The following is a 22,499-nucleotide window of genomic DNA, read 5'->3' as shown; positions in this document are numbered from 1 at the left end:
TACAGCCCACAGTCAATTTTGGCCACTTCAGTTGGCTTTGAAAGAGACAAAATTGCACACAAACCATGTAAGCATTGATTGAAGTATTTCCCCCAACAGAGCAAACTTCTGCGAAAGCAATGTAAGATAGCGACACTATTAAAGTCACAATATTAAGTTACATAAATTCTATAAAAACAATTACTATTATTAGTGGACAGATATATTCCTGAAGACAAAAAATTTAACATTTTTAGTTTAAAATGTAAACTTTTATTTCACCCCACTTCTTACACTGTCCACAACTTTAGTGAGCGGAAATATCAGCCCAGAAATATGGAGAGCTTTTACACATAAATAAGCGAGGCAGCGAAATTTAAAGCTTTTCCTTTAGCAAGAGAAACCATCTCTGATGCTTATATTATATTATTTATTTATTCATTTATTCATTCATTCATTTATTCATTCATTCATTTATACTATCAACCCTCTGTTGAGGGTTCTTATAGGGAGGGTAAAAACACACACACACACACACACACACACATACCACGTAAACAAGTACATCAAGAGGCAGCGTAATCCTTTAATTACATATCTAAGGATCGTTCGAACTGACAAACATCACCTGAATTAACAACAAATTAAGCTTTGCAACGCATCCCACAGTTCAATCACGGCTGCAAAAAATGAATAATGAGACACACCACTGCGAACAAAGTACGACTGTAATACATAATTGTGATTAACACGAGCGCTTTGTTTCCCTGGCAGTGTTACATACACATTTTTATCTACTTTAAGTCGTCCATCCAGCACCTGAAAAAGACTTTGAGCTGATTCTTTTGTCTTCGTGCTTCTAGTGGTTTCAATTCACAGAACTGCAGCATTTGCGTGACTGATTCTAACCGACGGTACTTGGAGCACATGAAGTGCACAGCGTGGTGTTGAATTTATTCTAAATTTGTTTTTAATCCTTCCTCATGAGGGCACCAAACGACCGAGGAATATTCTAGTAATGGCCTAATGAAAGTCTTGTAAGCATTGAGCCTTATATCCTGCATAGCTTGCTCTAGTTTCTGCCTCAAGAATCCTAGTTAAGAGCACAAATTTTCTACAAGCATATGCCATGCCAGATTATGTGTTATTGTAGTGCCTAAATATTTAAATTAACTAGCATGAACTAATAAATTCCCATGAAATGTAATAATATTCCATAAAGGTAAAAAAGGGTCAGCAGAACCCATCTTGTGATGAATGTCGACGTTAATGTGATTAGCATTGAAGCAACGTAGTACCCGCCGTGGTTGCTCAGTGGCTATGGTGTTGGGCTGCTGAGCACGAGGTCGCGGGATCGAATCCCGGCCACGGCGGCCGCATTTAGATGGGGGCGAAATGCGAAAACACCCGTGTACTTAGATTTAGGTGCACGTTAAAGAACCCCAGGTGGTCCAAATTTCCGGAGTCCCCCACTACGGCGTGCCTCATAATCAGAACTGGTTTTGGCACGTAAAACCCCATAATTTTTTTTTTTTGAAGCAACGTAGCAACACACAATATTTCCCAACGCCGAAACGTGTCACGTATGAGGCATGTATGCAACCGGGCTGCTCCCTCGCTCTTCCCACCTAGCGGCACTGCCGCTAAGTCAGTGTGTGGCACGCACGTGCGTGTATATTTTGTATGTATTATAACGTTAGTAAAATATTTTTGTTTGTATTATTATTGTTTCGTTATGCGACATGCTCTTTTTCATCATTATACTTGAATGAATCCCAACTAGCCTCTGGCTAGGGATTCAGATGCATTATTGCAATTTCATTTTTGTAAATTGTTTCATGTCAATCAAATTCAATTCAATATATATATATATATATATATATATATATATATATATATATATATATACAGGGTGTCCCAGCTATCACGCAGCACGATTTAAAAAAAGAGGAACGGCGTTACGCGCAGCCAACTGAGTGCGTATTGTTTCCAGTACAGTGGAGTAGCCGCCAGTAATTTTTTAGTTACTGAGATTTAATTAAATAATTGTAATTAATTATCTAACTCAAGAATTACTGTCCTAATTATCAAAGTGTCAATGAGAAAGTTGTAGAGCAACATGAAAAACTCCCTATACAGCTTTCTGTTGCTCAATGCGTGCTACATAAATGTGTTTTTTCGAGTGTGAAAGGAGCCCGCGAATACACGCAGGATTGCCGCACGACTGGCCGCTCGAGGCACTTTCCGTGTATTCGCGGGCTTCTTTCATGCTCGGAAAAACACTTTTATGTAGCACGTATTGGGCAACAGAAAGCTGTATCGGGAGTTTTTCATGTTGCTCTACAATTTTCTCATTGACACTTTGATAATTAGGACAGTACTTCTAGAGCTAGATAATTAATTACAATTACCTAATTAAATCTCAGTAACGAAAATATTACTAGCGGCTACTCCACTGCATTGGAAACAATATGCACTAGGTTTGCTTCGCGTAACGCCGTTCCTCTTTTTTTAAGTCTTGCTACGTGATTGCTGGGACACCCTGTATATACAGCGGAACCTAGCTCGTTGATACGATTCTGCATAATACGTTTTTCGGGATGATAGGTTTTTCTTTCTTCTCCCAATAATACGATTTGGTTGGATAATAGGTTCAATGATACAGTTTTCAGATGATACGCTTTATTTTCCGGTTCCCGTGAAGATCGTATCAACGAGATTCCACTGTATATACAGGGTGATCATTTTTACGTTGTATGGAACTTTTAAAAAGAGCCAGTTGCAGATAACATAGTTCTAGTCCTTGAGCTGGATTATTCAGAGGCACGGACCTTACTTGCACGGGAAATCGAAACACATATTAAACTAATTAACAAAATTCCACTAATTATCTGTTGAAATAGTTACTTTACGGCCAATATTGCAATTTAAGAATTGTAGCCATTGAGTGTGCAAGGCGATGTATCCACTAGGAATGAATTTCCAGAATGATGCCAGTTTGGAGATATGCTCCATGAAACTCAACGTGAAAATGCACTGTTCTTCCGCTAACTTTTTTTTAACAAAACACTATTTTATGCATTGAAGCACAAAAGTAACTGGAACGCCCATGCATTCGTTCCACACTTTGGGAAATAACTCGAAACTGGTGTCATCCTGTAAATTCAGTTCAAGTGGATACGTCTTGCAAGCTCACCAGCTACAATTCGTTAATTGCACTATGTGCCGTAAAGTAATAAATTAAGAAGTTAGTGAATTTTGTTCATTAGTTGAAGGTGTGTTTCGATTTCTCGTGCTAGTAATGTCTGCTTCTTCGAATAATACAGCTCAAGGACAAGAATTATGCTATCTGCCACAGGCGATTTTTAAAAGTTCCATAGAGCTCAAAAATGATCACCCTGTATATTAAGACACGATTGTCTGAAGTTCACTGAAACACCCAGTATATATGAGTATTAGCCTTGGGTTCGATTCCACCTAGCACCTAAAAATTTTAAAGCTTTCATTTTTCCTTTTTTTAAAAAAATAAGAAAGTGGCGCATACCCTGTGAGCGACACATACCCAGCGTCACATACTCAGTGACCCAAGATGTCGTCATAATTTAATTGAACAGCTGCACATACCCAGAGACCCAAGTTGGCAGGAAAATGGTTAGAGACACTGATAGATAGACAAATGGATATGGTTAGGTAGGTAGCCACCGGAAAGTGCTAATTGCATTAAAACACAGCCGCAGAGGTCTTATAAAAAATGCTCCTCAGATTTAATCTAACGCCACATATGTGAGTAGCTCCTGTGCTACTCACATATGATACGGACTGAAATAGCAGCATATGGCCTAGAATAGTTAATCTATTCGCCTATAACTTGCGTTCATTTAAAGTTTGACAAATGCTACTCCCCTTAACTTGGCAATCTTGGAAAACTGCGGATGGAGTGAGCCAATGATATCATGACAGTAAGGCACAGAAACATGTCATTTCAGCCGTGTCTCACACTGCTGGTGCATTACATGTGGCAGCTCAATGCCTCATATGCCTGTGGTTTCAAGTTCATTTTTCACTGGAATGCTCCCTTGTTCTTCATCCTGTACCAGGTGCACATTTAAATAAGCTCTAAAGTTGACGCCGTGACGAAAATACTAGTTTTGGTGTACATGAGCTGGAGGTATTGTTGACCTGTTATACGAACTTATCAAAAAAAGATCCTTCATGTTGAAACTGAAAGACCCAGCCTCTGGAGGGAGCCATGATAACAGGCACACTAGTGCCCCTGTATATGCTCTGTATATGCTCGGGGGTCACATACAGGGACATCAGGCCACACTACAGTCCAGCAGGCAGGCAGGCAGGCAGGCAGACAAAAAGTGTTAAATCAACCACATACTGCTGTTGCAGTAAAAAGGCGCAACCCTCTAAAAAAAAACTGTCTCAAAAAGAAAAAATTATTTTCCTTTAGAACAAAAAGCATTTAGTTCCTTTCAAATTAATCTCTAACTGAGTCAATACACTTGTAAAACCTTTTCTCCCACTGTCTGCAGCAACACTGGAGCTCTCCAGCTTCTGAGTGGCCCCTGCAAACTTGTCTTCACCTCGTGCAGTGGTAAATCTCCTTCCTTTATCAAATTTTTTTTCATTAGAAATGAAGAAAAGAAATCACGGTGAGCTTGTACTGATGAATATGGACAGTGCGTAATGCCGGCCCATCCCAAGAGACTAAATACCACGTCATTACTAAAGCAGTGTGAACTGCGATGCTGTCGTGATTGGAGAAACCATTCACAAGCATTCCACAAGTTTGTGTGTTTCCGTTTACGTTCTATCTTAATCTTCTTAATACTTGCTAGTAAAATTAGTGATGGGCAGTCTGTCCAGGAGAAGCAAGTTCCCCCTGCACAATTCAAAAAATGTCAAAGAATAAAAAAGAAATGATGATCATCGTATTTACACGAGGGCACTTGTTGCATTTTTTTCGGTCTTCGTGAAGAAGGAGTTTTCAACCGACTTGAAACATGCTTGGTTTCCGGGTCATACCTTTAGCACCAGCTTTCGTAACCTGTGATTATCTTCAAAAAAGGTCTGGGTCACTTTCAATGCAATTTTTTAAATTCTGGCACAAAATAAAACAGGTGATCTTTGTTTTGTTTTTTTGTTCTATTTGAGCACGTGGAGAACAAACATTGTGGCAACACATTTCATGCCCAATTCCATACTCAAAATCCACTCACAAGAGTTCTAACTCATGCCAGCAGCTTCTGAAATCAGGCTAAATTGTACAGGGACAACTCTCGTTGAGTTTTTGTTGAATCTTTTTATAGGTACGACTGGTTGACGGTTGGCCGAAATGAAGATACACTTTACCACTCATTTCTTCTCTAGAAACCACCCAAACCACTCAAAAGCTCGGGTACGGCTCAGTACCTCCTCCATAAACATCATTTGAGGTATTGCAAGTGTTTCTTTGGTCGTTTTTTTCAAGGAGGAATCAAAACCTTAAGGAGCTTCACTGTATGTTACAAACAGACATTAAAATTTCGCAAGAGTAATGCGACAAGAGTTGGGAAAACTGTCACCACAAACCTGTAAATCATTTTACGGCGATGAACTTGTGAAGTGTCCACTTACACCCACCTACTGGTAGAACGCAGTAATACAATTACGAAGAGCTCCATGAACTCAGTCTTTTTTTTTTAGCCCCCCCTTGTATACACAACATTTCAAAGAATTAAATATAAGGAATATCAGGGAATATAAAAGCAACTTGTGATTATTAGATAGCATTGTTCTGTTCAACAATAGTAGAGATAGCTTACAACTAGAGATGTGCAAATATTTGAAATTTAGAACATGAATCAAATAGTCCTTGCTATTCAATTCGTATTCGATTAGAGAATTCGCTATTCGAAATTTCTAAAGATTCATTTCTGTTCAAATATAAAATATAGCAACACTTATTAGAATCTACAGGGAGGAACATGGGTGCAAGTGGTGGGTGTTTTTAATGATTCTGCTGCACGACAGCCATAGTTTTAGTGCAGAGGCAACAGTTCCTGAGCGATCCCGTTGAACAGTTAACTTCTGCACAATCATTTTTCTACCGTTCAACAAGAATGCCGCACATTTAGGCAGCCTACGAACTCATCTCAATTTAAGCAAAGAAATCTTTAACTTGGCCAATGGCACCACATTTGCACATTTGCATTTGCACCACATTTGCACATTTAAACACATGTGCAGTGCTGTAGTACTGCACTTAGCTCCTCCAGTGAACACAACACTCTACAAGCACCTGGTGATGTGCCATTCCTTTGATCATGTTTCAGTTATGATTGCCCTTTAATTTTTTTTTTTTTTTTCTCTTACAAGCTGCTCACTTGTCAGTTATGAACAGCATTACATGTATCAAATAATGTAGATGAGGCTTTTTATTTAACCAATTTACTACGCACAACCTTTCTTTAGTTTAAATATAGAACACATCTGGCATTTAATTTTTGATGGCCAATTTTCTCTAACAATTGTATTTGATTTGATTAGGGAATTTCTGTACTTACAACAAATGATTCAATTTAATTTTATTTCCATGGTAGGAGGAGACAAGACAAAAAGCTGTGAACACAGCTTGACGGAGGTCCTGCCCCCTGTGGCAATACAGCAGGAGCAGAAGCACAGTGATACTATACAGTGCATAAAGACACAAATAAATGGTCACACATATGAATACATAAATATGTGAAAAAGATGCACACTTATGATGTTCATCTTAAAAACATTTTTAGGTACAAATTTAGCAGTTTATTTTTACAATATATCAACGCAGGAAAGTTTTTTGGGGAAAAAAATAGAAAAATAAATAAAACGTAAGTTACAGGTATATTCCTATATACAACAAGACTTATGTTGACAGTACATTTTAATGAAGTACCTGGCATGGCAAGTAATATCAAAGTTATCTTCATTTAACATATTCAGCAAGGACGGTAAGGTGTAGAGTATTGATTACTTATCGTAATTCTTTCGCGGTATTGGAACAATAAATTTTTCTTTGTGCCTTGTTGGTCAAGCGTATGCATTTTCCTGTAATCCAGACAGTGAAATAGTTACATTGTAATTATTCTTTAAGAAGTATTTGTAATTTAAGAGCAATCTACAGTTGTATAATAAAAACACGGACAAAATATTGTACTTTATACATAAAGTATAATATATATCGTATATATCGTACAGTAGTAGATTGAGGACAGGTTTGAAAATTTATAACATTTAGTAGCCTGGCTAGGAAAAAGTTCATAACTGGGGGGGGGGGGGGTATTTTGTAAGTGTCCACTTAGTGGGCATGTCCATTTCGTCTGCTGCTTAAGTGCTGATTGGCTGAGGGCCCCTGTTTCCCAATTTATAATTCAGCAGCAGACGAAATGGACTTGTCCACTAGGCGGACACTTAGAAAATACCCCCATCCCTCCCTGGTGTCTGGCATCTTGAAGCTGTGAAAGAGTATGTTTATCTAGGCCAAGTAGTGACAGGGGATCTGGATCATTTGAAGGAAATCACCAAATGTACAAAAATGGATCGAAGTGCATACAGCAGGCACTCAGTTATGAATGGTAGCATACTGGGGATAATAAGAGAAGGTTCTTTGGGTACCATGATCAGATAGCTCCTTTCCTAATCCTAAATCCCCTGTATTACTGAATACTGTGCACATGTTTACTAATTGACCTTTTGCAAAAATGTTGCTGTGCATGTGCCAGAAACGGCATGTCTAACCATGTAACCTCAACCAGAGACAAGCAAAATGAAGTATCGTTCCTATTCAACATCTTCCCCTTTACCACCGGCGAACCCTGTCCACGCCTCTACTCTGCCAGTCTGTGGGGTCTGCAGGTATGGGGTAACTATGAGGAACTAGAATTTTTGCAGTAATTTTTAACACGATAGCATTAAGGGCCCCGTGTTTAAAAGCCTTTGTGGTCTTTAAGGGGGGAGGGGGCGGAGGCACTTAGCGGGAGAAATGCAGTCTGTGAATGAGTACACGGTTAGGAAACACCAGGTGGAAAACACCAGGTGGCACTCATGATTTTGCAAATAGCCAATTGCTTGACTGATGGTGTCAAACATACCAAAGCAACATAAGTGCTGTGATAAACACCATAATGATGCAGGGCTGTGACTTAATTTGTAACCCCCTTACTACTGCTATATGATGAACAGCACACCCTGCCTGAATGGAGTTTTTTTTTTTTTTTTTTCATAGTGAGGACTCCAGATGCTTTTGTGGCACAGCAAATTGACCATCTGGGGTTCTTTAACGAGCACCCAGCACTTAATATGCAAGCATTTTTGTATTCCAGCCCCATTATTAGTGGCCGTGTGTTCAGCAGCAGAACAACACAGCCACTAATCCACTGCAGTGTGTGCATGTGTTTTTGCTGTGAGTGATCTTTTTCCATCCCCACACACGCTCATCTAAGTTGTTTATGAGTTTAGTGCATGACTGTGATGTTCCATTGCTGCTGAAGTACTGCAACATCTCCTCCAATCGGTAAGGGAACTACTTTCTGGGAGTGTGGAGGCATGGAGAGCAGGAACAGCAGGCTTCTTTGGAAGGAGCTGTTCAAGAATTCTTGACCTTTTGCTACCTATAGGAGTTACTTGAAAAAGAAGAAGCATGACCAGTTGCCATATCATTTTTTTTTTCTTTTTTAAATGCAGGTACAGAACTAGAAAATTTTGGTTCACTATGTGGCAGTTCTTGAAATAAAGTACAAAGGTGACAAAAGACCATCTCTTGGGGAACAATGTTAAAGGCACTACACTTTGTGTCAAAATAACAATGCAATACAATCAAAGCTGTTTGCACAATGTGAATCCATGCTTGGACTAGCTGGCACCTATCAAGGAAACACATTTCTGGCACGTAATATCAGGGCAACCACGTTAGGGGGTGCTACCTTGGTTCCAGAATCTGTGAGCAATGTGCATGCTGGCCAGGCCAGCAACAATTGCTAGACTTCCCCACACATGCGGAGCAATAAAAATTCTGGCTTTCCCGTGATCGGGAGTAGAAGTAAGCATGAAATGGCTACAGGCAAAGCAGATTGGTTGGAGATGATGCTAGCCGCAATCTTAAAATAGGTATAGTGCATGTATGTTCACAAGGGCGCACCCCACCACACCACACAACCATCCGCGTCCGGCCGGCAGCGTCATCTCGAAGGAAGCAGCGCAAATCCCACACTGCGAAACCCACAGACCGCTGGCGTTAAGAAGAGCACAGGCAACCCTGTCTCAGCGCCAAAAGATGACAACCACATGTATGGTGCCCTGTATCTGCCTTTTGAATGTCGCTATTGGAAATGACAAATCAGCGTACTTCAGCGTACTGAAATCTTCAGCGTACTAGAAGTTGCAGCTTCAGTGACATTGTGAACAAACACTAGGAAGAACTCGGCAGCAATATTTTTTGTAACTTGTTTATGCAGTAACTAGCCTATGTAATGCAGTCCTGTACAAAGGGTTGGGCAACAGAGACCGCATTTCCTTAACTTTTGACTGGTTGCCTAGATGTGTTCATTTGAGTGCCCGGATAACGACTCTGGCTTTTGGCTCAAGGTCACTTTAAGGTTGCCGACAATGAGAGCTAAAAGCATTTCATGCTTAATAAACAAGTACTTCCTGCATTTGTGCTCGGCCATGGAAGGCATAGGTTATGCACAGCAGAAGAGCACAATGTAGGTTATTTCTATTTTGACTCGATTACATAGCATATAGCTTCAGATGCACTGCACACACTTGTTGCAATGAAGCATAGATCATTGATTTTCTTTTCTCATAAAAACAACAACAAAGGCATATCCACAAACTTTTTGTGTAATCGGCCGCTATTTTGTAGCGATGCCTTTAAAGTAATATAACTTTTCGCGCTTATCGCGCTTTGTCAGTGGTCAGAGCGACGGTCCGCTCACGATATCAACGTTGATAACGCGAGTGGACTGTCGCTCTGACAACTGACAAAGCGCGAAAAGGAATTATGACATTAAAGGTATCGCTACAAAATACCGGCCCTAGTGATTGTCACATGTTCGGTATGTTCGATTCACCTGCACCACCTGCACCAGTGTGAACCGAGGCGTAAATACACCCGCGCTTGCGTAGACACAGCAGACACATGTAAGTGGGGTTTTAATGGTGCTTGCGCATGTGTGCTGCGTCGTCTGCTGCACTACTGTTTCGAACCTCTACGTCTGCACCAAGTTGGTACCGACAGTAGAGAGGGTGCAGCAAAATCGGGAAACAGCCCTGCAGCTTTCCAGCAACTTTTGAAACAAATGATGTGGTTCAGAGGATGTCATTGGTGCACCGCTCAAACGAATGGCAGTGTGTTGTTGAATCGAACGTACCTGTTATGTGTGCGTAAAAGCTAGCAAAATAATGCTAAGTAACATTACCATTGCTAGCTTCTATAGCCTGATTTAGCAGACAATTCGCACTGTTTTGATTAGCACATGCACTGCTGTTTTTCACAACACTGTCGCAGAGACTGTGTGTCGTCTCAATCACTGCAACCAGTTCCACCACAGTGTCAGATACATCGAGATCGTGGCATGCTGCCCAGGAATGCAGTGGTCTTCTGTCACATATTGTGTAAAAACCTTCGGAAGGCACTGTCTTGTTAAAGGGTTCTCCTGGGATTTTCTCACACAAACCACCATTTCTACAGTCAATCACCTGCGACCGATCACCACTGTTGTAACAAAACGCAGCCTGATTTTCCTTAGTCTGTGTACAAGGCACTGTATAACACCACGGTATACTAGTGCTTGCCCCAGCAGCGAGATTTTCATCATACTCATGTACTCGACATTCCACATTATCATCGATGCCTAGAGTTTCTTCCTTCCCATTTCTGCAATCAAGTGGCAGTTCAACAGTGGCAGCCTCCTCAACAATTAAGTCCGTGCTCGACACAACAAAAGTTTCTGGCAACTCAGAGTTACCAGCACACACAGGCACTACATGCGACTCATTGGGCCATCCGTGGCTTGCAGACCCATTATTTGTCTCGCACACACGTGCAGAAGCAGAAGCAGTTTTGCAGCGATCTTGTGGTCCCGTCCGTGATTCGGAGCTCTCTTTCGAGATTCTGTTCTCGTACGGCGGCGGCATGCGCGCTCTTGCATTTCGCACAGAGCGGAGTGAGTGCTGTAGGTCGTCACAGTGGTCGGAAGCTCTAAAGGCGTGGACTAAGCGGCTGCTTGCTAGTTTCCGTGCTTTTTGGCTTCGTTTCCACTTTTTGGTTGCCGTTGGCCCCGCCGTGAAGTCTATGAACCGTTTATATTTCCTTACCGATGTGAACTGCTTTAAACCATCGGTGCGCAGTTTTGGATTTTCATATATAGTTTCCAGGAGCTTGCACTGCGGTGCCATTCGATAGGAGTCGTATGAAGCGTAATATTCGTCGTCTTGTCCATCCATAACCGCAGAACCTGCGCACAGTTTATTTATTTTTTAAATATTTCAGTCAAGATTAACTTTTCTGGCACATGAGCACAACATAGAAGTCTTTAATTTCGATGAACATTTTCAATAAAAAGTCACAATAATACAAGGAACGTGACAAAAATTGTTTTAACTATACAATCAAAACCCCGTCTAAACAAAACGAAGGTGCCAAGACAACCAGATACTACGATAAGTCTTTGGCGAGGTTCGACTTTACCTCATTTGCAGCGCAGGTCCACCAGTTCGTCTGCTTGCGTTGTTCTGTGCTGCAGTACTAGCGTGAGCGCATAGCTCTTCGATCATAGAAAGATAAATACGACATCAAAACACTAATATCGGGAATGACAACATCCCTTAACAGGTCTTCCGCGCCGTTATGACATCACGACCTCCACTCGACTCGCAATGTGGCTTACTCTAGTTTCAGAGTCGCCCAAATTCTGAATGATGCAATTTTCTGCTCTCGCTGTTTCCAATGAATAAATAAAAAAAAAACTTTTATTTCGCAAAGATGTAATCGCTCAAAAGAAACACTGCAAAGTTTTTAGCAGAATATATTACAGAGTCAGAGCCGCGATTTCGATACCTTTTCCCGATGCTAATGCCTTTCGACGCTTTTCGAGTTCGTGAGTGCCTGAGTGGTCAACATTTGTGGTCAAGCGACGCGTCGAACGCGGCCACTCACGTATGCGAAAAGCGCCGAAAGGCATTCGGGTATTAGCATCAAAAAAGCACGGATGCCCTCATGGTGATGGTAATAATTTTTTTAACTATAATAAAAAATTGCCCGCCAATCCACCCTGTGAAGGTGGTTGGAAAGCGAAGCTTTTTACGCCACCCTCACGGTGACTGCGGCGCACTTTTTATTTCACACACTACAACGTAACTTTAACCACGGCCTTTATTATTATTTACTTCACAACAATGTTCACTACTGCTTTATGATCGGTGTGATATACACTACTGGGGTAGTCTAGAAAATGAACCGAAGCAGTTACTAGGCTGGAAGGGTTTCGAATGACGTCAACCCTCTTTCAAGCAGCTGCATCATAGAGAAAGGAATTCAACTTCTTTCTCTATGGCTGCATAAGCTTTGCAACAGCTGCAATCTAATCTTACGGACCGCGCCGAGCCTGTTTCCGTTGTTTGCCCGCAGCCCTTATCATCATGTTGGCTCATCACTTTGAAGCTTGTTTTTGTGGTTTTTCTTGCGAAAACGAGTGCTTAGTTGTACGCTGAATGCCTGAATTCAAGTAAGCTATACTGCTATACCTGCAAGTGTTAGCGGTTCGTCGGGATCGTTTTTTGATTACAACGACGGACACGACAGAACCCTTGGCTGGTAGAGGTACAAAGCTTCGCTTTAAAATTAAAAGTATGTATTGACATACGCACACGCGCACGTGGTTGATGATCATCGATGGTGTGCATTACTCTTTAAAGCTGTACCATAGAGAAAGACTGTACTGTGAGTAGACTGGCGGATTCAGAAAGAGGGCCTTGCGCCCCCCCCCTCCCCCCTCCACTCATTACCCCACCCCATACCTCACCCTTCATTCTTTTATGATTTGATATGAGGGCACTCTCCTAGTGGCTGCTCTGAATCTGCCCCTGCTCTAGAAGGCCCAATAAGGTTAAACACAAACAAACTGGGCTCTCGGCACACATTTTGCACTAGAAATTACAATCTTATGGAATCGCTGCCTCTAAGCCCTTTCCTCAAAAATAGGATGATGCCCCACAGCTCTCTACTATTGCCTCGGCCAGCATCCACAACCAAAGCGTTAGCACAAGCGACATTCCATTATTCTGTCGTTCCATCCCCTTCCCTTGTTTCATTATACTTTTGTCTCACAAATAAGTGGTTGATTGGTAACTGACTGATTGCACTTATTTGAGCTCGTACGTATCACTGCGATGGAGAAGAAATGTGCCTTTAAGAAAGGCAGAAGCAACTACCTCTGCAATCTTGAGTGCACTTGGAAGCAGAAGTGTGGCATACGTGGATCTAATTGAGCAAATTGGTTTGCGTAGAGGTATAGCTACCTGTACATTATATATATATATATATATATATATATATATATATATATATATATATATATATATATAGGAAATCAGAAGCACAACTTCGCGGTTATCTTAGGTTTATTATTTACCTAACAGTTTCGGTCGGTGGACCGACCTTTTTCAAGGGATACCTTTAAAAAGGTCGGTCCACCAACCGAAACTGTTGGGTAAATAATAAACCTAAGATAACCGCGAATACCTTGAAAAAGGTCGGTCCACCGACCGAAACTGTTGGGTAAATAATAAACCTAAGATAACCGCGAAGTTGTGCTTCTGATTTTCTTAAGTACGCTTGGCTTGGCCCATTGAAAAAGCCAGTTACTATATATATATATATATATATATATATATATATATATACACACATACACACACACATGATATGTATACAATAAGCACAGAAGCACAGCTTCCTGTAAAAGTGTATATATATAGGAGGCTATGGTAGAGAACCTACGCAGTTGGTCTCCCACTATAGTGGAGCTTCAGGGTTCTGAAGTAGCGAAACAAGAGCCTGCCACAATTCCAAGGCATTCTCAAGGCAATGTCGGCCATTGCCCTACTGGAGAGGGCTTTTAGTCTAAACCGTGCTGTACACTCATGTCAGAGCAGGTGGTACGGATCAGCCTGGTGCTGGTACTGAAGGCAAGTGCTGGTTATCGATGCTGACTCCCCCTATCGTATCAGCATCAATAGAGTAGGAATGGGGCCAGCAATGCTCCAGTCCAGGTGCGCCTGACAACCACAGCGTCCTTGTGAGAGAGTTCTTGGGAGGAGACAGACCATGGCACGTGGCGATAGCAGGTTAACAGCATGCCAAATAGGCGGTTTGTTGTGCCCTAGCTTTTCACAGCTGAGAGGAGCATTCAGTATTCACTGCCATGAACCCAGATAAGATGGCAGACTATTATGTTCTCAGACTTGTGCAGAGAGAAGTTGCGCACACGCAAGCCTAAGGGTTGTTTTATTGCCAGGGATTCCACTGTGTACAGGACTTAATTTGATGATCACTTGCTGTCCGAGATTGTGGAGGTGGGAGATGTCTTGTCGGAGCGCTTGGTAAGCATACAAAATGTTGGCGCACACTTTAAATGCTGACAGCAAGTCCATACAATAAATATTATTAGACAACGGGCCAGCTTCACTCAGTTTTCCCAACTTGTGCGATGCTGACATGCAGTTTTAGAGGCCATGGTTAATCCTGGATACCCTAGCTCACTCCAGGGCCGCAATTTTGTAGCGATGACTTATGACTTATTCTATACTAGTCTTATCATCCACCGCTCACGGCCGGCTGATCCCATTGATAACGCGAGCGGACCGTTGCTCTGACCACTGACAAAGCGTGATAAGCGCGAAAAGGCATTATTACCGTAAAGGCATCGCTACAAAATACCAGCCCAGACTAGCCATTAGGTGTGCTCAAATGAAACCTTAGGGATGCCTCTATGGTGCTCTGTTACTTCTGGGATGAGGTAGCACGGCCACATATTCTACAAACCTTGTACTCAGCATCTTTTAAGCTTTGGCTATTATACACATTCTTTGAACATTTGGGCCTCCCCAATTTGTGGAAAAGTCTGCAAATGTTGTTCCTCGAACTTAACAACAGTGGTTGCGGTTACTATATGCATTGCTGGGAACTATGATCAGGCTTGTGGAAATTCTGTGTCATACATGTTCTTTCGAAGATCAATGAAAGCTATTGCCATTTGAACAAAAGCTCATTGGTGAAGATGGAGAGCAAGCACTGCTTAATGGAGTGGACTACACGCCTACATGCCTATGGAGTGGACTACACGCCTATACCACCATGAAAATGATTTTGCAGCAGGCTATGACTACAACTATTGTTCCATCTGAGTGGGCCTCTGCAAATTTAGTTAGCAGCAATAGAGTGGAACCTCGTAACAGTGAACCTGCATAGAGTGAACTCCATGCATTTCTTTATTATACATCGGGCGCACCGGATGAGCGAGGTATTTGAGAACATGGCTTCGAATTGCCCTAGACACTGTTATTCTTGTCCTATTTGTCTAGGCACCTAACTTAGTCTTCACCACCCTTCTGTTGCTTAGCCAGCACATTGATTCCAGGGTATCGGCTTTCAATCTGACAAAGGAGATGAAAAAAGCCGTACACTGTCCTAGTCACCTTAGAGGCCGCCCACAGCAAATTGGGCATCGCTACCTTCTTAAATGTTACCAAATTCCTTTTATTTTGGAAGGAAAAAAGAGAAATAAGAGCTACCAGTGGTCAGACGCCATTCAGGCGGTTGAGTTTCTCCGGCAGGTGGACTGATGAGCATGGGCGTCGGCAGGACTTTGTCTTGGGGGTGGGGGGAGTAAGTGCCCCTTTTGCGCACCCCTGCCGACGCCCATGCTGATGCGTGACAACACTGAAAAGCCAATTATGGCCATTGCGCAGTAGCTTCAAGTAGCAGAGTCAACAGCCAAGCTTTCTGTGCACGATATCATTAGGTGTCCTGAGCAATTTATTTGCTTGCTCCCATAGGGCGTGCAATCCAAGAGCGGCTGTTTATGAACTTCTGCAGCCACAACACCCTCAATGTGGCATCCTAATTCCTAATATAAACGTGGTACTCAACTATGTATTGGGGGCACCACTGAGAGGGAAGACTAACAAGCAGCCATACAATGTTAAATAACCGCGGTAAACGCTGCTGTTGTTAAAGCACTGCTCCACATTAACATGCACTATCCTGACTTGAGAATGAAGCGATTATTGAAGCCCAATTTAGTGAATAATTTAGACTAAAATTGATTTTATCAACTTTCTGTGAAAATAGCGGTAAGAGAAACAATATAAAAATATTGGAACAAATATTTTTATTCTTATCTGAAAAATCGTTGCTCTTCGTGAATTCGTCATGATGTTCTCAAGTATGTCGCGTACCCAGTCAACACCACCTAGATAGCACAAGACCTACACACTCCGATCATGACGTCATGCTACCTGGCCCAACTGCCATAGAATCTAATGGGGATGCTCCCGCGTAAGCAACAGTGATTTTGACGTCACCGCTTTCATCACGCCAGCCTTGGCAATGGAAATTTTCGGGTCAGGTAGCATGACGTCATAGATCAGAGTGCCAGTGGCACACCGACGGGTGGGGGGGGGTTCAGGGGTTGTGACCCCCTCCCTGAGGCCGAGTTAACCCCCGCTTTTATTTAACCCCTTTTCTTTCCTTGTGCCTTTCAGTACTGCAACTAAGATGTAAGACACGCAATCGTCTGCACACTTGCAAAAAGCGCATTTTTTGACAATTTCCCGTGAAGAAATTGAAATTAGTGCTGTTGAGATGGTATTGGCAAACTGAGGCAAACTGTCAACCCCCCCCTGGCAGAGATCCTGGGTGCGCTACTGCGGAGTGTGTAGGCCTGTGCTATCTTGGTGGTGTTGACCCAGTTAATCTTTATGGCACACACAGGGTCAGCACCAAGTTTTTAAAAAGTGAAGCCTTCTATGCGGATGAAACCAACTGTATGCTGTTCGTTAGTTGCAAATTAAAGTGTCCAGTATTCTTGAATTGTTTGTAATGGTTAATTAACTAGCTCTTTAATTATTACACTTACAGCAGATATGTTATATATATAGTATGTTATAGAACACATTCGAAAACATCAATTTAAATTTTTGTGGCGCATTTTCTCCTGCACATTTCCTTTTCGCTCATTTAAAAGAAAGTCCGCAAAATATCAAAAAGCAGTGTTGCTCTCAAACATGATGCAAAGGAACTAAAAATGCTCGATGCCTAATCTGATGGGTGTACTGCTTTGACAGGGCATCTATCTTGGTGTGGCTACAAAATTCCTGCTAACGGTGAGCCTCACGTCTGAGTGCAGGGCCATTTGTGACAGTGGTAAGCAAACTGCCAAAGCCAAGTTATTCAAAAATTGTAGCGCAAGCTATTAATTTGCTACAAAAGACCAACCCGACCATGGGCATGAATTTAGCCACCAGCTTGAAGAAATTCGACATGTCATATATATGACTGAACTGGTCCATTACATGGGCAAAATTAGTTCATTTGGCGCGTTTGAGAACATTGCTGTGGCGCACAAACGGAGAGTTGTCTCAGGATTACTCCATGTTGCGCTGGCTTTCTTTCGAACGCAGAAAGAAGTGCCATGCAAGAGATGGCGTGTAGCAAAGAATTGAAATTGATGTTTCCGAATGGTCCTTAAACCTTGTGTCGACATATCTGCCCGTAAGTATTAAAATTTTGAAATTAACTATTACAAGCTAAATAATTTTGAGCAACACAAAAAATGCTGAACACTTCTTCAGGTTGCTGCTAGCAACATACAGTTAGTTTCATCCGCATACAAGGGTTCGCTTTTTTTATACTTGGCATATGATAGGTGGGACAGCTAGGAGAACGAGTGTTTGAGTGAGCGTGTGTGTGTGTGTGTGCATTGTACATACCGAGAGAAGCAACAGCAGAGGACCTGCATTGAATGCACAGAATGAAAGAGGAATAAATGGGCAATGTGGCATGCCCAGCTTTAGCGACACAGCCATTGTGGGGCTTGTACCTGGCCCACAAAGCTAAATGACCCATGCATCAGTGGTTTGCGATACCACATAACCACTACCTCAGATTTTCGCAATGTAGAAAAAAAAGCTACATGTCAACACCCCCTATGTCAGGAAGCCAAGGTGCTTTTTGCATTTATTTGGCACGGGTTACATTAAAAGAAGACATCATGATTTGCTGTGCACTACTAGTCCTGGCATCATGCTGTCGTTATGGAGTTGGCAGCTATCTAATAAAGCAAAAAGCGAGTTACAAAATTATTGTGTCACTACCCTTTTAATTTTGGTTACACAATGCAAGTTGTAGGATGCCATCTAAGGAGCCTTCTACTGCAAAAATTTTTGAAATTGGTTCATTATTTGACGACATGGCAGAAATTGAATTGTTGTGTTGCCATGCTGCCAGGAGGGAAGCTTCACTGCTAATGTAAACACTCTTCCCCTTTGCCTTGATTAGCATCCACGAGCGAAATTCTTTCCCTGCCTTCTCCCATACTGTAGCAGAGGGACCAGATCACATTTATATATTGAGAACCACCCCCTTTTTCTCCTCTTACTTTTTGCTGCACGGTGCACTTCCAGTGGCGGTATTGTGCATTCTGTATTGGGTGATTTACCAAAGTCACGCGCCATAATCGGTGATGTTGAAGGCAGCGAGTCTAATGTCGTGGCATTTGTGCAAGTGACCTTGACTCTGGCTGGAAGCAGGGCTCCCTCGAGAGGAAGGGCACATGGACGTTTGTTTGAAATTATAGCTGTTCTCGTGCTGTTCAGCCATTTGATACTTTGTAAACACAATCTACACGCCGCGTTAGTTTGCTTGCAATGCGAAAACGTGGTAAAGGGCCCTGTAAGGAAGGCTTTTCAGGAAAGCAGCATCCAAAATGTCAGTTATTTGGTCACACATTTTGTGGATGGATATAGTTGGAACTGGCATCCTCAGAATTTTTGGCAAAGAAATGTAGCCGTAGCACTGAATTACTTCAATTGAAAGATGTGCCCAAAGTTCATTAGAAATAACATTTTGCTATTTGGCTAATTATCTGTTTTTTTTCCTCTGTTTTTTGCAACTAATGCCCACATCTTCAAGCAGTTCAGCTAAATTAATTAAATTATGGGGTTTTACGTGCCAAAACTACGATCTGATTTTGAGGCACGCCGTAGTGGGGGACTTCGGAATAATTTTGACCACTTGGGGTTCTTTAACGTGCACCTAAATCTAAGTACACGGGTGTTTCCGCATTTCGCGCCCATCAAAATGAGGCCGCTGTGGCCGGGATTCGATCCCGCGACCTCGTGCTCAGCAGCCCAACACCACAGCCACGACGGGTCAAGTAGTTCAGCTGAAGTGAAGGAATAGTCCTCTATTTGTCCTAGGTGACTTTATATATAGGCTAAAAAAATATGAAAAAACTGTATAGGCTAAAAATGGGCAGTATATATATCTGTTTACTGCGGTTCTTCTATGATGCTTATTTTCGCTCTTTACACAGGATGCTTCAGAAGCAGATTCAGGGTTTGTGGTTCCGGAATATATTGAGAGCTGCACTTCTGTCACATCTAGCAAGCATCAGATTCATTTTGTAATTGGTGTGAAGTAGTATGAAATGGTACAGAAATACTCCTGTACTGCAGTACAGGAAATTAAGAATTATTTTCTTACATAAGGTTTTAATTTTCATATTTGATAGTGCCAACCATGTCTCTGCAACACATTTCAATTTAGTACAATCTTTTACGAATACTTGCATACAGTTTATGCCTGCATTTTTTTTACAAATTATCATAACAGTCATTACAGCAGGAAGCCTAATTCATCTGTTGTGCTAAACATAATTATATCTTTAATTAAGCTATTTCAAAACATGTGCCAGTTGCAGTGTAGCTTGGTACTGAAGGTTGCATCACAGTAATCAGAGCAGGTGATGATGTATCAACAATCTTTTACATGGACACGAGTCACCCTGGTGTAGTGGACATGGGTGACACCATTACTGTTACACAGAGCCTAAAGATGCATCTGACATAGGATCAGAGGGACCACAAGAAAGGAAGACAAGGGAATGCTACAGTATTTCCCCAGAGAAACAGCAGTGGAGAACCTTTTCATACACAGTGGAATGTGAAGAAAAGCTGAGTGGGGGCAAAAGGGAAGTGTAGATCTGTCTCCACCAAACGTATCGCATGATGTAGTAGCCTTAGATTATACTGTGTAGTCACACAGCCATCCTTTTCACTACATTTTTTAGCATGTGGTTTGTGGTACCACATGATCACAGCTTCCCATTTCCATGATGCCATTTTTTGTATGAAGCTATGCTGCACTTCGTGCATATGCTTTGAACTGGTAGATTTAAATGAAGATACAATCAGCTTCTGTACGTTGAATGATTTGAAGCTTCATGCTGTGGTTACTGGATTGGTGGCTATCTACTAAAGCACAAGGAAAAATTTAAGAGGTTGTGGAGTGCATTCACCTTGGGTCAAACTCCCTATTTCCCTATTCAAATACACGTAAAATGCAGACACACTCTCGTTAGGTTAGTGCTAAACCAATTCGAATGAGATTTATTGCATTTACTAAAGAAAGGTCATTTTTACCGACTGTAGGAAGCAGAATCTTTATTTGGTGCCTCGAATTTTTTCACGAAGATTGTCCAAAATTAGCACATTAAAAAAAAACCTAAAGCACAAATTTCATAAGTCCATAACTCTGTGCCAAAAACAGATATACCGTATCTGTAAACTGCATCTGTTGGAGCGTCTAAAAGGAGACAAATGTGGTGTACAAGTTTACAGCTTGTGTGAAACTGTTAGGATGCTTACAAGGGTATTGCAAAAGCCCAACTCGCAAACTAGAAGTAGATTAAAGAGTTGTATACAAATAATACATCACTTTTGTCCACTTTAGGAGCAGTTTACAGAAATGTGATATCGTTTTTATTGCCGAGTTAGAGTTGTAAACTTGGTTCTTCAGTTTCTTGTTTAACTTTTGCAATTTTCAAGAAGTTTTGTAAAAATTGATGGCCTAACTAATAAAATATATCCGGCACGGAACAAATCAATGAGGACAAGTGGTTCTCCGCTATCAGGAGCCCCGATGCTGGGGCGCAACTATGGGCTGTCCAGAGGGCCCACGATGCGGCGGTCGGGCATGGCCTGACTGTCCCAACGTGGGAGCGGCCCGCTGCGCGCTGAGTCGCGTACCTCAGGACTTTTATTAAAGTTTTACATCCATCCATCCATCCTGCAGTCAATAGATTTCAACTTTTTTCTTTTAAATGCAACAAACCATCAAAATCAGTGCAGTAGATGCTGAAAAAAACAATTTCTCTGGTCCCATGTATTTAGATAGGAGCTCCCGAGGTAATGCTTCCTCTAAATGCAGTTGTTTGCAATAAGTTATTGCTAAGATGGATTGTTTTTCTGGGTTCCAAATAAAGACCATGAATAGAGCTTACTTCATGGGCTTTGCTTCACCAATTCAGCTTCTTTGGACCTAATCACATTTCCTGATCAGTGCCAGATGTCTGGTTGAGACTTTCATATACCCTAATGATTTCACGAGTTACATAAACAAGATAGTCGCAGGTGAATGTTCCATCCTTTTACCCCTACACTGATTCATTTAGGTAGGTTTTTCCTTCTGACAAATGAAACTGGAATGCACTTGCACAAAAAAACTCATTACTGCCACTGTGGATGCTCTTGAGGGCCACTATCTGTAGCTTCAAAATCTCGAATTATGTACATTTCAGTCCATAACAGACTCTTAATAACTTTAACCTGTAAAAAAATTAAATTTTGGAGTTTTACGTGCCAAAACCACAATATGATTATGAAGCACGCTGTAGTTGGGTACTCCGGAATAATTTGGACCACTTGGGGTTCTTTTACATGCACCCAATGTGCGGTACAAGGGCGTTTCTGCATTTCACCCCCAACGAAATGTGGCCACCACGGCCGAGACTCGATTCCGCACCCTTGGACTTAGCAGCGCTACACAAAAGCCACTACGCCACCACGGCGGGTACCTGATCCTTTAACAGCTCCTAATAGTTGCAGTGTAAGTGTAGACCGCTTATAACGTAAGTCACCGGAGTCGCGAATATCTGCACTATAAGCGGTACCGCACTATAACCAAAACAACTATTTTATTGCGATAATGGACACTCCAGGTGCATTTATGCCGTCGCTGTCACCATGCTCTAGGTTCCGTATTCGCTTAATAAATAAATTAACAAGCACAGTGTCACGTGCGCACAAACATGAACACATCTCGCTCGTTGACTGCGGAAACGAACTGTCAAAACGCTCGTGTCACGAAGCGCGGCGAGCTAATTGGCCTTCGTGCTATCATGCCTCTCGCTTCAACGCGACCTATAAGC

General features: G+C 41.9%; 1 protein-coding gene across 1 annotated transcript; it reads right to left on the bottom strand.

Annotated features, from left to right (window-relative positions):
* Positions 1 to 5,441: 5,441 nt before the first annotated feature.
* On the bottom strand, positions 5,442 to 11,891 carry LOC119436943 (uncharacterized). Its single transcript, XM_037703988.2, has 2 exons — positions 11,699 to 11,891; positions 5,442 to 11,465 (listed from the first exon to the last, which is right to left on the bottom strand). Exon 2 carries the CDS (start codon positions 11,452 to 11,454, stop codon positions 10,414 to 10,416), a length of 1,041 nt encoding a protein of 346 aa, XP_037559916.1. The 5' UTR covers positions 11,455 to 11,465; positions 11,699 to 11,891; the 3' UTR covers positions 5,442 to 10,413.
* Positions 11,892 to 22,499: the final 10,608 nt, after the last annotated feature.

The sequence above is a fragment of the Dermacentor silvarum genome, chromosome 1 (assembly GCF_013339745.2).
Source record: "Dermacentor silvarum isolate Dsil-2018 chromosome 1, BIME_Dsil_1.4, whole genome shotgun sequence".
In the NCBI taxonomy this organism is placed as follows: Eukaryota; Metazoa; Arthropoda; class Arachnida; order Ixodida; family Ixodidae; genus Dermacentor; species Dermacentor silvarum.
Note: the sequence above shows the minus strand (reverse complement) of the source record. Positions and strands in the feature narration are given on the sequence as shown.